Source organism: Rhea pennata, chromosome 2, assembly GCF_028389875.1.
Source record: "Rhea pennata isolate bPtePen1 chromosome 2, bPtePen1.pri, whole genome shotgun sequence".
Classification (NCBI taxonomy): Eukaryota; Metazoa; Chordata; class Aves; order Rheiformes; family Rheidae; genus Rhea; species Rhea pennata.
The window spans coordinates 45820473-45835394 of NC_084664.1; the positions used below are offsets into that span (position 1 = coordinate 45820473).

The following is a 14922-nucleotide window of genomic DNA, read 5'->3' on the forward strand; positions in this document are numbered from 1 at the left end:
TACACTCCATGGAATGCAGTTGTTTATACATGATGATACATCATCATAGCAGGATATGAGATTGCCATGCTAGAACTTTAAAAGAAAAATTGCAATATACATTCAGCTACCAGCATTTTCATTTCTCCCCATTAGTGATGCAATTTCAATGAAATGTTATGTTTGACCTCTAAAATAGTCAGATCTCTGCAGCATTATGGTCTTCAGTTCCTTGAGTCACAGGTGTGAGCCACTGGAGGGCACTGGTGGGTAAGTAACCAATTCCTCCTCCTCTGCAGATATTTTTCTTCCCATCTACTTGGAATGCCCTCAGATCCGAGTATGATTGCAGCTCTCTTGCACTGTTCTCTATTTTTGGCGATGGTTATAGTTCAGCACCAGTCGCAAGAGTTTTAGAGCCACTGGAAGCGGAAAATGAAGCTTGATAAAACACCCAGCACCTTACTACATCTCCCCGAGCTCTATCTTGCCTGTCTGCTGAGACCTTCCCAGTGCAGAGCAATACTACTACCCTCAGCTCATGGACAATATGGTCTACGAGACCTTTCAGCATCACTTATGGTCCTGTAATGTGCATCCAGAAATGCTTAGGTCTGCTGTTGCTTCTTCAAGTTGTGAGAGGAGAGGAAAGGATGAGAGCACATTGTGCTCAGTCCTGTTGCTGTTACGTCAGCTATAAAAGGGGGAGTCACTCGCACTGTTTGGCTGCAATTCCACCAATGCTTCTCTGTGATCTCCTGTAGAGGCAGAGGGACAATGCTGCTGAAATCAAGAAACTTGCCACCATTTACCCACATTTGTTCCAAGTCTCATACACCTACTGGAGATAGGTGAGCTGCTGGAAGGGAGGTTGCTTAGCACTGGCATACCTTCCTCATGGATTTGATCATGGCTGTAAGCTGTCTTTGGATGGTTGAATGATAAATGGACATTGTCTCCTGCGTTAGATCAAAAATCCTTGCTACCTGCTGAGATGAGACCAGGACTATCAGTTCAGTTTTTCTTGCTTAGTGTTTTTTTTTCTTTCTTTTTTTTTTTTTTTTTTTACTTGAATTAGGAGAAGACACTAATTAGTCATGAGGCACCATGTACCTACTGTAAAAGTAGGGGGTTTTGGTGAACAGAGTAATATACTGCCTACCTGAAAGCCCCAAAGCACTTCATAAAATAAGATCAGTGCCCTAATTCCTCATTTACAGATGCTGAGACATGTAAAGGTGATTGCTTAGCACACCTGTGAGAGGATATAGAGGATTCCTAATTTTAAGTCAGTCTCAGCCATTAAGTCTTTTCTCATTGTACTTTTAGTTCACAATTGTGAGCATTTATTTTAAGGGGGCATGAAATCAACTGATAGAATAAATACATGGGTATCTAGACAGTACATCCAAACACAAAAGGTCTTTTAATTTTAGTAAATATGAGTGAATGGGAAGGTAAAAACCACTCCAGAAATTAGGCTGGATTAATATTCTTCATGTGGGTGTTATATTTTGAAGGGATGATACTTTTTCACTTAATCAAGCCTTAGTACAGGCTATTTTGTTGGTTGTCTAAGAGTAGGTAACATACAGGCTGTCTCCAAGATAATGGAAACAAGAACAGAAAAAAACATTGGTTTCAAGTGCCCTGAGCTGCTGCTTGTTCATAATGCTCCCATCCTCAATTTGTAAGACAGGAGTCATATAAATGTAGTTAATAGATATCACAGGGGCTGATTAATGCTGAAATAAAATATTCTCCTGAAACAGCCAGCGTCTTGTATTATTGGAAAGTGTGAAAACATCTCTCTCTAGCCCTTCTGGCCACGCTGAGTTTTTCTCCTGTGATTTGCCTTGAACTGATGGTAATCTGAGTGCAAAAAGATAACATTTCTGTTTTGAATAATGGATGGGAAGAGGATCTGCCTTCAGTCCTAGAATGTGCAGAGGGGAGGTATCCAGCATTCAGATGAATCTTAGTTTTCTTCTAGCGCCATTCTAACTTGACATCAGATTCCTGCCAATCTGCTTTGGGTACGGACTCAAATACTCTCTATCAGTCTAGTCCTGCTCTCAGTGAAAGCAATTGCAGAACTGCTGGTGTCCTGGGGCAGTGAGTAGAGTGACACCTGGCGAAACGGCATCTCTGACAGAGTTCCCCATGACTAAAGTGGATTTACCTAGTTGTTATATTTATTTATTACCTACAATATCTGTTTTAGAAAGATACTGTGAAGAGTAACTGTTGGAAACATTGGGAAGTGTATGTTTATTATTTAAGTTAGTAATAGAAACAGTCTCTCTTTTAAAATGTATATCCTTCTTGGAGCCCATGCTGTAGGAATTAGTGAGTAACAAATTAAGCACAGTTGTGGTATATGAACAGTATTTATTGCCAAAGTCTGTTCATTATAATCTATGTTATATTCTGTGATGTTAGCAGTGTTTGTCACTACACTGGCTATTTCATTTTCTTTAACTGGATGGGAGTCTCGTAGTACCTTTCTCCCTGGGGCTTTTCTTCAAAGCTTTCCAGCTTCCCTCTCTTCTTTAGGTAGCTGCACCTCTGTTTTGCACTGTACACTGAAGGGTTCTTCATATCAAAAGCACTGTGTGTCTGTGTGTGCTCCTGTATGCTCATCTGTATAAAGTAAAGCCACACCTGTCTTACTGAAAGCTTTTGTGCACAAGTAAGCCTTGTGCAAGCGCAGCGGGGCTGTGTGAGTTTTGCTCAAGCATTCAGAGGGGCTGCAGGGAGGACCAGTGGTCAGCTGCCTTTGCAGTAGCGTTGTTCATCTGTTCATTTAAAGCATCTTGGCAGGGGCAGCTAGTGCACAGATCTCTTACAGACCGTCCTACAGTTTCTTCCATTATGGCAGAAAGTCAGCTTAGATTGGACTTGCTTTCTGGTTTTTATTTTATTTTATTTTTTGGGGGGGGGGCATCTCTCTTGTTAAACACTGCCACTGTTTGGGGGAAACAGTATCGCATCTATGCTACAGCCATCAAAGCTCCAAAATGCCACGTTTGTGGAGATAATACATATTCCAAGTTTAAGTGAAAATAATAATGGCGGTAATTGAACTAGTTTGTCCTTTCTTTCTCCAAATCCAAATTCTAAGCCCAATTTAAAAATTGCTAAATATCACATCATGTTCTTCCTCATAGAAACATACTCCAGCTTCCAGTGTGATAGATTTTTTTTCCTGAACATTTCTGTGTTTTGAGGACTTTCCTAATACAATCAATATCTTGTAGTTTGGTGATTACTAAGCACAGGCGTGTGGTGGGCTCAGAAAGCACACTGGAGATTTTTAGGTTGCTTTTTGTTTTTGAAGGATAAATAGAACTGGAAAGCAAGCTAAATCTGTTAGCAAGCACTGGCAGGCTTCTTGATCTATATAAATAGTAATATATAGACATTTATGAATCATTATCTAGTATTTCAAAGGCAAACCCTAAATACAAAAGTACTTGCATCACAGCTTCTTGATAACCGTAAGACGGTCTTTAAATATATTGTTCCTTTGCAGTACCTTCTCTCTACATTGTTTCATCAAAAAATGAATCAATGTTTATTGTTTCATCAAAAAATGAATCAACGTTTATTGAGACATAAAATTTTGAAGGCTCAAGTATTCACTTGAAAGTGTTTTAGCTGACTGAGCTCAAAGCAGATTGCTATATATTATGACAGCTAAACAGAGCCGGCTTTGGCTGTTCCTGTGCTTTGAATTCAAGCCCAGTTTTAGTGGGGCCTTTGAATCCAGTTTAGGGATTTTCTAGTTACCATTGACCGTGCAGAGTTGCATTTGAATGTGGCAGGGATGCTTGTGTTCTTAATGTAGGCCTCATCAGCACCATTTTCTCCAAACTTTGCGATAGCACTAGCCATGCTGTTCTGGCCTTGTTTGATCAGCTGTGCTCATGTCGGGCTGTAGACTAACACAGAGGAGAAATACCTTTCATTACTCCCAGACCCCAAGTCAGGACAGCAAAAAAAGGATCAGAATATTGCAATCTCCATTGAGCCTGTTGAGTTATGTTTGTTGCCCAGCAGATATGTTAACAGTGTAAAATAAGATATTCCAAATTTTCGAACTGTTGATTTTGTCCTTCTGCCACTTCCATCTTTATTCATATGTTCACTCTTTTAAAACAAAGTATTCATATATTCAAGTTTTCTTAGTGACATTTCCTTAGTGACATCCAGTTGTTCAGGCTGCTTTAAGTCTCTGGAATATGTGACCACACAAAAATCTTGATAGCTAGCAGTGATGTTCATGGTTTTTACCCACCCAGAGTGCTTAAGCTTTGTAACAAAAGCTACTTAATTTGATGCTACTATATTCCTGCACTAGATCCGCAGTATCCCACACTTGATGCCTAGTGTAGTCAGTTACAATACTTATCCAAATGATTATTTTTTTTCACAGACTTTCTCTCTGATTTAGCCAGATTCCTATATTCCTATTTATATTCCTATACATGATTTACAAATTTATTCTAAAACTTGTAATTCGCTGGTTTTAACCATTTGGCAGGGGAATATGCAGTTATCCAGTATAGCATTTCTCAAATAGGGCCTTTTTTCCAAAATACAATGTAGTTGTGTACAAGGCTTCAGTTGGCTTCATAGTCCTGGGCACAGTAGAGAAGCCAGTTAAAAAAAGTGTTTCATAGCAAGGACAGTTTCCTTTTTGAAAGCAAACCTTCCAGATCAGCATCTGAAATGTATCAGAAGAGGGTGGTAGGGGTTTGAACTTCCCACCCTACAGGTAAATTGTGTCCAGTGTAGTATATATTATGTGTGAGAGAGGAGGGAACAGAAATCAAAATACTGCACTAATTAGAGAATAGGGAGAGAGAGCAAGTACAAGTTTTTATCAGCGCTGGCAATGCAAGAACTTGCACTAAAATACGAGAGTAGAGACTAAGCTGCTGGAGAGTTGATTCTAGGCCTGGCACAGCTTCACAATAACAACGTTACGCAGTGATGTTCGCTTCAAAACTAAAACCTGAGAAACGTCTCCTCAGAGAAGATAGCTACTGGTCAAGAACATGAGAGATTTCACAAGCATATATCAAAATTCATCGAGATACAGTAACTGCTGTTGAAGTTCCTTCAATGTATTATTCTCCGGGATATGGAGAACTGTTGAGATTAGAGAAATATGCTGTTCATGCGCTCTAGACAGGTTATACACAAATATGCACCTCACTCACTTTGCAGTGAGATCATGAGAGGTCAGAAAAATGCCCAGGTGTTTATTATAAAGGCTGACAAGAGGAGGTCAGAGAGATAACTGCTACCTTATATCTTGCTCATACTGCATTTAGCTACATCTTTGTGAGTTTGTAAAATTGTTAGAGCTAAACTAAGCAGGACTAGGGCCCTCAAAGGAACTTCTCAGAATTTTATTCCCTAAATTTTATTGCCTTTGAAATTGCAGATTCAGAGCTACAGGCGAGAGCCCTAGTACAGCAAGGTACCTGTAACCCTGGCTAGTAAGATTTGTATGTGGTCTTAACAACCAAGTAATCAGAATGCTTCTGAGGTAGGTTCTCTGATGCAATTTTTATTTGTCTAAAATATGTACTGACCCATAAGTGAGCTGGAAATCTCCCTGGTTCCTTCCACCCAAAGACTCTTGTGGGTGGCTCTCCTCTAGCACAAAGCCAGCATAGCTGCTTTTCTCATTGCTATTGTAATCCATCCTAAAGTGAGGAGCAGAAGACTTTGTTACGTGATTTCTAAATTATTGCTTGTTATAATCATGGGAGCATGAGAAACGCTTTCTATGAACTGATCACATTTGAAATGTCAGAAATGATAAAATCTGTCATTTCAGCATTGTGAGCTGAGTAAGGGAGTGGTGAGCAGATACTGGGGGGTTTGAACATGACTGCTCTTCTCGTGTTGGGACTGTAACTAGATCCAGGCTGATTCGGACTAGATTGATTTAAATCCACGGTTATTGGTCATTAGCAGTATGATATAATGACTGGCCATTCTGCACCAGCTGATCAGGCATCACTAAAAATGGCAATGCAGTTGGTTGACTGGCAGAGAACCCAAAGGGTAAATAAGCATGGAAGCTGAACTATTCAGGGCACTTCTTTGAGTCTAGATTAAAGTATTTCAGCTAGGCTGTTACAAGGAAGTTCATGGGATTTCTGACTGTGCTGAACATGTCCTAAAGAACAGGTGACTTCATTCTCCAAGCATTGCTTGCTCTCTACTTGCCTCTGTGTGTTAAGCTCACTTTTTAAAAAAAGGAAATGCATGCATGCACACATGCATCACTTGAACGGGGAAAATGTCTAATTTTCGAGTCTTCTTTCAGTTTTGAAGTATTAGAGTGATAAGTTGTGAGTTATTTATATTCAGTGCAGTATTCTTGGGCTTAAGCAGCCACAATTTTGTCTTTTGCTAGATAGTTTTGGAGAGGTGATTTTGATTTTGAAAGCATTATCTATCTTGAGATGATTAGTAAAATATGTTGCAATCTTGTAGGCAGATCTCAAGCTGATATTCATATGCATTTTAATATGGTTTTGGAGTCTCTGGGGTTAGTGGTATTGGACTGACAATTGTTTTTATTTTCTGAACTGCTTTCCAACAAAGAGAGCATATTGTATCTGCTTTATCAAGAATTGTTGATTGATTGTAATGTATTGATGTCCTTTTCTGGCATAGCTTGTGTCAGGAGATATACTACCACATGCAAAGGGTAAGAACTGCTTCTCCATCCCATGATGTAAAGTGCCCACCACACTGTAGTACCAGTGGAGAGACTACACCCCCCTCTGCCAATTGCTGTGGCTGCTGCCAGCTAGCAGTTGTTTCCAGCCAAATGAATTCTGTTTATGAAACCTTGTGAAATAATGGTTTCTTTTTCAAGGCAGGGACGTAGTCCTTAACGTCCTGACTCCTCTTTCCTTCCCCAAATTTGGGGGTGAACTTCAACTAAATCTCTTGCACTCCAGAGGAGGTATTCCGGGGGCCTGATGTGCCAACATGTCCCTCTTCCAGAGAAAAGCAGTTGCCGTGCATCCCCACAGCCCCCTTCTGCACTCTTGTAAGAACACGTGTTCAAGACACTGCTTGTCTTTGCAGTACGTATGCTTGCGCCACCACCTTTCTTTTTGTCTTTTCTCTTTGTGTTTGTCTCCTCTTGCTGGTTTCCTTAAATTTGTTGCTTCACCAGAGGACCGCTTTATCGGCTGTAGCCGTTTTTAAAAAATTCCTCAGATTTTGATAAGATAGATACTGTAAAATATGCCGGTGTTGTTCATTATTATCTCTGAAGATAATTTATTAAAGCCTGTATTTTAGCACTGGTGAACTTTCTCGTGTTTCTCTTACTAGTGAATTATAGCAAGAAATCCTTTACTAGTGAAGTCAGGCTTCTAGTGTGGAAGAGATGATTGTCTACAAGAAATAATCTCGGCTTTTGTCAGGGGAAAACCTAGTTTGAATATATTCTTGCTAACTTTGATGTTTTTGCTTGTACAACCTGCTCAAATAATGAATCACAAAACTGATTCCTGCTTAATACCTCACTGAAATAGTAACCATGACATCAATCTAAAAAAATAATAATAATAATAATAAAAAAAAAAAGCACGGAAGTTTGATGGATGACCTTCAGTTGACCATACTGGTACAGTTTGGTCCCCAAGTCTCTGACTTAATCTTTGTGAGGAAGGTGAATAATAAATTACTTGACTGGCATATTCTGAGAACCACACTGATTTTGTCAGATGATACATTCACTGATTTTTTTTTATTATTATTTAATAATTCTCTGGATCAAGGAGACAGTCCTTTAGTTATACAGATACATGTGTGTGTATACATACATATGTGTGTGTGTGTGTATATGTACACACACATGCACAGTACATCAGAAGTCTTTAATATATAAATTTGTGTATATAATATATAAAACAGGTTATATATATTATATAGTGTGTGTGTGTATATATATATATATATATATATTTCTAATGTACTAAGGAGATGAAAATTAAGCTATCACGCTATCTGTCCCGATATTTCTTCATAGTCTTTTAACCTGTTGGTCAGTTTTAACTAAATTTTGACCAAAGGAAAGAGTACCAAAAGATGACAAATTATTGTAAATGTCAAGAAAAATGTGGTAATTGAGGATACCCTTTTCTCTAAAAGCTATACAGAGGAGAGAGACTTATAAATCGCCCCCCACTAGGGCTACATCCATTTCAGAGCATCCTCTTTATACTCCTAACCTAACACTGCAATCCACAGGGCTGTGCCAATTCATATAACTTAAGGACCCAGGTAATGAGGTTTCCTTCAATGGAAAGGTTGTCTCTTTGCTTTACTATGAGCAGTGAGTAAAATCCTTCCTGGTATGTTTTTCTTACGGGTCAAAGAGCTTGCATAGCCTAACTCCTATCAGCTCTTCTCCCAGCCTCCTAAAATTCCCAAATAAAAACCTTCCTTTCTTCTCCTGAAATTCTCTTTTCCCTCACTGATCTAGCAAAGAAGCATTATTCGTGCTCAATGGCTGGTAAGTAGGGTGATAAATGAGTTGACAGGATAAGCTGTCTCAAGACATGTCATCAGTAGGATAAAGCCTTTGTTCTGAGGAAATTCCAATCCCCCTTAAAACACAGCCTGCTGTCCATCCCCGGACCGCTCCGGAGTCTGGTACGATGCACCATTTCTAGGTGGTCTGGAAGCCAGTAATTGTCAACGCAGACTAAATTAATTTAAAAAAATCCAACAAAATTAGTTTTTCTGATTCCTTTAGAAACTGAAAGAAAAAAAAACTCAAAAAACCCCAGCAGATATTACTAGACTACCAGTAGAGAATTCATACTGTTCCCAAAAATACACAACCATAATGGAAAAATCATTTTCTATTTACCTGCCAGGACTCCTGGCTCCTATTTCTCTTGCAAGAGTTGTGGATGGATTAAGTGTCTTGCATTGTTGTAGCTATTTTTTCATTAACTGATTCAGAACTAGCAGATATCAGAAGCTTTATATGCTGCTTTTATGCATATCTGTTTGTAATACGAACACTATGAAAGTATTCTGTAATCATTTATAGTCATGAGAAGTGTCCTGTATACTCTAAAATAGTGGTGTGTGCACTTCTGTGTGCTGCTTCGGTTGAACTTGACTGAGTTTTATGCTCGGGAGATTGGTTTCTCTAATTTTTGTTTTGCTTTGTTTTGGGGCTAAGGCTCCTTTATGAATACAAATAATGGGGTTGTTCTGTTCCTTGTGTCCTTGTGTTTATAGAAATATGTTGGCACTGGTCTACCTGCAAGGATAAATTGCTGATTTGAACGCTGATACCATATCTCTCTGCCATGTGGGGAGTTCAGACCGTTACATGGTCTAGTCTGTTCCTCTGATAAAATTCTGCTTTCCTTCTTTTAGTGGATAGATGTTAAATGCCTTTATTGCATTCTGGCAGAGTGGCCGGGCCAGCCAGTATTAAGAGCTGGAGAGAAGAGCAGAGCACCTGCCTGCATTTCCCTGCCTCTGCCTCCTCGTTCCTGTGGTGTGTTCGCCAGGATTTACGTGGGTGTCCTTCCAGGTTCCCAGCTCTCCTCCCTTCCCGCCAGCCCCCTAGGACGAAGCATTTACACTCTGTCCCCTCTCCCCAGCTTGTTGCCGCCTTTCTCAGTAGGCAGCACACTACAGGTCCCTCCGCTATAAAAATACGCCTGTGGTGTTTCACCCTGCTATCTGATTTCTTTTAACTTTCTGAGCCTCTTAAATCTGGGAGAACTGGTCTCTCCCACCCTGATTTTCTTTTCCACTGGATGAGGATTTTCTACTCTTAAGCCTCACAGATCACTTGCTTAAGACTGATTTTCCCAGGACAGTTACTTTCCTCAGCCTACCTGGCTACCTGGTCAACAACAGCCCAGCCAGAAAGCTATAGCTGTTGTTTTGTTGGCTCTTCACAACACAGATGTGATGTGTCGGGGGCTTGCTACTGCGTGTGTGCTGCGTGTGTGGGTGACTAGAGCATTAGCAATACTGCAACTTCATGCAATTAACCTGAGTTCATTAACTGTATGGTTTCTCGCATCGCTTGGGGATGATCCCTTGTCATCTTCTGTATAATACAGACCATAACATTTGTCCTGTAAACCTGGAAGAGAACATATTTTAAATAAGCCCACAGTCTTTGAATTACAGTTTTCTAATGATGCAGAGCTCACCAGTTTTCTTAATGCACAGCCAAAATAGCTAAGTATGCTGTTTTAAAAATACATTAAAAAAAAAAAAAAAAAAAAAGTTTTATTTTCAGTTGTCTGAAATTGAATGTCAGTTAGAATTTGTCTAACTTCAGCTTTCAGCCATGGTGCCTGGTTAGATTTTTGCCTGCCAGCTACTGGGTATCTTCTCTCTGTATGTACATCCAAGTCACCTTTTAATAATTTAGCATAGCAGATTGCACACTTTAGGTCTCAGACATGTTTCAGGGTTTCATGTCAACCACAGCAAAGACAAGGCAGCTGTCCATAAATAAAGCCTGCAAGCAAGTTGATGCCAGAAGTTATGAGGTGACTCTAAACTCTGTCCCCAAACACTGATGATCCTGTGGTGGAATTTTCAGTCTTCCGTTATCTAAAAACAAATACAGCATTGACAACTATTGCAGCTGATCTTTTCCTCCAGCTGTTTTGCACTGGGCTTGGGTGTTGTATAAACATTACCTGCTATGATTTATATAAGCACTTATGCAAGCACCATCTTCACTGAATAGAAAACATGCAAGTCTTCAGTGCAAACATTTGTATTCTCAAGCACTGTAATCATTAGTACACCTTTGTACCACCATAATATTTAAAGGTTTACTGGGAGTGGTGACCCAAATGAAAGAATGTATGAGTGTGCCTCAGGGACAGCCTATCTGGACATGATCAAGGGTGCAAAAAGCTCCTTTTTGGCATAATGCAACGCTGGACACTCTCGAGAACCCAATGGATTGTGATTTGTGGGTGGGGGAGGCATGGCCACCAGCTGCGCTTGCAGCTATGCCTGCAGGAGGAGAGCTAAGGACAGCTGAGCAGCAGCCCTTGAAACACGGTATAGATATCCTCTTGCATGTGCGTTACAAAGGCCCCTGACCTTTACAGAGCATGGTAAAACCACAACTCCAGCTCTGAGAAGGTTTGTGTGTAGACTTAACGCTTCTCACTGTGAACACTCCCCTTAACTCGCGTAGGTGTGCTCTCTGCCCCGAAGTTAAGCATGTGTTCATAACGCGCAGGGATTGTGCTCCAAATAATAATCTGCTCTGGAGAAAGTGAGCGATTTTTCCTCAGCACAGTGTCTAAGACACAGTTGTGTTTCAAGATTGGGAAGGATTTTTAGATTCTCAGAGCAGATACAGCAGATTAGTGAAAGACTAATGCACAGAAAAGACATAGCTTATATGCTTTACGATTTCTTTTCTTAGCACAGTCTCTATGGCCAAACAGTTTACTTAGTGACCATGACAATGAGTTTTAAAGAAAAAAAAATAATTAATTTTAAAAGTCAGTGTGTTGCTATTCACAACATGGGATTAGTTATTTGTATAGTAGTGTGTGTGCTCTAAGACAACTCTTTGGTCTCCCAGTGTCTGCGGTCACATCTGTCCATATTATTTAAGCAGCCAAAAAACTAGCAAGTCTGACTTTCAGTAACCCTGCACAGAAACCCAGACACTTCTACAGACTTGGAGAACAGCAGCCACTTAGAAAACACGGGCTTCTCATCTATTCTCCCTCAGTTGCAACAAGCATTAGAGGAGTCACGTATTTCAGTCATTAAAACTATCTTTACTTTGCGAAACTCTGGTTCGTACACAGAGTCATTTGTCTCAATTGATCATTAGGCATGTTTATAGCGTAAGTCACTACTAAAGTACAAATCAGGTATTTCTGGTTTAGGTTAGTATCAATCAGTTTCTCTTGATTGCTCTATTCTAGTTTAACTTCAGTACAGTCAGGTAAACTGCTGAAGAATAATATATTTTGTTAATTTTTTACTCTAAATATGTTTGTAGCTTGACGTCTATGTTTTGCTGGTTCCAAAAAGCCATCAGGAAATAGTCTAAACATTTTTTTTAACATTTGATTTAACACTTACTAAAAATATCTCATCTTCAGATTACCACAGTGGGATGTCAAGGGTGAAAATATTTAGCCTAATACCAACCCATATTCCTTACACATGATCTAGGTTCCACTGAAAATACAATTAATTCCTTTCTTCTCCAGAATAAATTCACTTCACTTTTTTAGATCACTTCTAGGTAGTTGAAAAACATTAAGGTTTTGTTGTTGGCTGAAACTTGTTTATGGCCAATAAAAGATTTAAATCACCTTTCCTTTTATATTTTTCTTGCTTTATTTAACTAAAAATAGTCTGAATAACTTTGATGTTTGAAAATTCTAGGACTTGGCAGGGGAGGGGGAAGAGGAGCTATATTTCAAAAACAGAAAAGCAATTCAGGAAATTCCCGTCAGCTCTGCTCCTTGGTCTAATTTAATTAGCACTTCCAGGCTGTTGCTTATAAGCCAGTTCTGGAGAGCTGAATCAGAAACCTCAAAAAATAATGATACCTCAGGGTCTGAGGACGAAACCAGCCTAAATGGAAGAATCTGTTGATCAGATATCGGGACATTTCAGGAAAAAAAACCAACCTTGATTTAGAAACATGATAATATTTGAATCAGCTATTTTGCTTTTACAGAAATACCTATATTGAAAGGCTTCAACACATTGGTTTTTTTTTTTTCCCCTAATGCCAGTTTACTTCATGGTGAGATACAATAGCTGACAAACACGGGCGAGACTCTTGACTGATGTTTGAAAGCCTCACCAACCCTTTCCTTGAAAGGTTAATTTAAAATACAGAAAATAGGCCCCCTTCTTCTCTCTTGGTAGCTGTGTAATAAAAGGTTGATTGTTCAAGCAGCAGCATTCAATTATTTTGCTTTCGATGCTATCTACACGTAAGAAAATATAGCCGAGCTCAGATGTTCCCTGCAGGCTTTTCAGTTCTAGTCTTCAGATGCAAAACAAAACAAAGAGCCACAAAGTTAACATTCACAATAGAAACTATCACCCTGCCTGCTTAAAGGAGGAAAGGATGAAATTTGTTTCCTGCAATGTGAGCAAATATAAAAAAAAATCTCTGGAGTGTTTACCTTTTTTTTTTTTTTTTTTGTAATTAAGTTTTAGAGTATGTGCGCTGCAGAAAAAGTGCTGACTAAGGAAGTCAGAGGAGCCCCCAGTGCCTAGAACTGCAGCCTTCCAGCTCCTGTTGGATTCCTCACGGTACTAGACCTCCATAACAACAGACCGAAGATGCTCAAAGGACAGATGCGTAGTCCAAAAGCAAGGAAATGAGGTGGCTTGACGTGTGATGGCTGAACGAAAGACTGCTGAAGACCTCAAGAAGTTTAGGGGGTGAAACACACACAGAGTTTTAGCACTGTGTGTCCAAGCTGGGCCCGCTGAGTAAGGCCTTGGAAACACCATGAGAATGTAGATTCAACGTAACATAGACCAACTCTCGAAAGGAAAGTGATGTGAACGACTCGAGGCATTTTGAAATTTGTCTTGGTTCCCAGATTGCTATTGCTATGAATTTCATCCCTACATGTACTCACTTCTACTTACTGATGTTATAGGTGGGGAACAGCGAAGAGATAAGTCATTCAGAGGAGAAAAATCAATGTTGTTATGACATTATTATGATGGATCCTCACAGCAACAAGGGGGAATCTTAAAGCAGCTCTGGCAGTGTTTGGAGGAAAACGTGGCAGTGCTGAGCTAGCAGATAAAGCACTTTTTATCTGCAAGCCAGATGAAGCAAGTCTCTAAATTGGTGCACAAGTATGTTCTTTTCCTCTAAATTTTCAGCTCTTATTAAAGAAAAAGGTAAAATAGGAATGCAACCAACACAGAAGTGCTGGTTACTCCACAAAAAGCTATAAAAATAGTGAAAAGTGTAATCTGTAAAGGCGATGTTTTGTTGAGTGTTTGGATGAGTGGCTTGCTAGTGGTCTCTCTCCTTTCTTTATCTTTTTCTTTCTTTCTTTTTTTTTTTTTTTTTTTTTTTTTTACTTTTTCCTCCCCTCACGAAGTTCTGCATATCATACCATGCAGAGCGATCCTCCCCCCCCAACCCAGCCCTCCGGCACGTTTCTGCTGCCGTCCTGAAGAGCGGCAGCGGCTCCCGGGGCCGGAGCGCGCCCGGCGGTAGCACAGTTTCCATCGCGGGCAGAGGCGCAAGCCGAGCATTTCCTCTCGCCTTCCCCGTGCCTCCGGGAGAACCGCTGCCACCCTCCTCCTCCTCCTCCTCCTCCTGGCCGGCCGATTCAGCCCCTCACCGCGCGGCCGCGATCCTGCAGCCCCCGGGCAGGTGGAAACGCCTTGGGGCGCCCAGGAACGCGCGGCGGGGGAGAGCTCCGGGCGGAGACCCAAACCCGCCTCGCTTTCCCTAGCGGCGCCACTTTCGGGGGGGGTTGCTTTTGTTTTTTCGTTTTTTTCCCCGCCTTGGGGTGTTTTGGGTGGAGGGGGCGGCGCGGGGCCCTCCCCGCCCCGAGGCGCGGCCGCGGCCGCTCCCGCCCCGCCGCTGCCCGGGAGGCGCCGGGGCAGCGCCGACATGGAGCCGCCGCCGCCGCTGGAGCAGCCGCCGCCGCCGCACCGGCCCCGCTCGCACACGGTCACCACCACGAGCAGCTCCTTCACCGCCAACCTGTCGGGCAGCTCCAGCACTCTCGCCTACGACAGGGATTTCCTGCGCACCCTGCCCGGGCTCCTCATGGTGGCCGAGACCGTGAGTCGCGCGGGGAGAGGGAGGGAGGCATATATATATTTATATTTAATTATTTTTCACTGTATTGTTTATATTAGGGCACTGATAAC

At 41.0% G+C, this 14922-nt stretch overlaps 1 protein-coding gene across 3 annotated transcripts in view; it reads left to right on the forward strand.

Annotated features, from left to right (window-relative positions):
* The first annotated feature begins 14637 nt into the window (after window positions 1–14637).
* CMTM8 (CKLF like MARVEL transmembrane domain containing 8) overlaps window positions 14638–14922 on the forward strand; it is a 39475-nt gene continuing 39190 nt past the window's right edge. For all 3 annotated transcript variants that reach the window (XM_062569368.1, XM_062569369.1, XM_062569370.1), the window contains exon 1: window positions 14638–14833. In XM_062569368.1, the coding sequence (XP_062425352.1) occupies window positions 14660–14833 (174 nt within the window). In that variant the 5' untranslated portion in view covers window positions 14638–14659. The remainder of the gene's footprint in view (window positions 14834–14922) is intronic.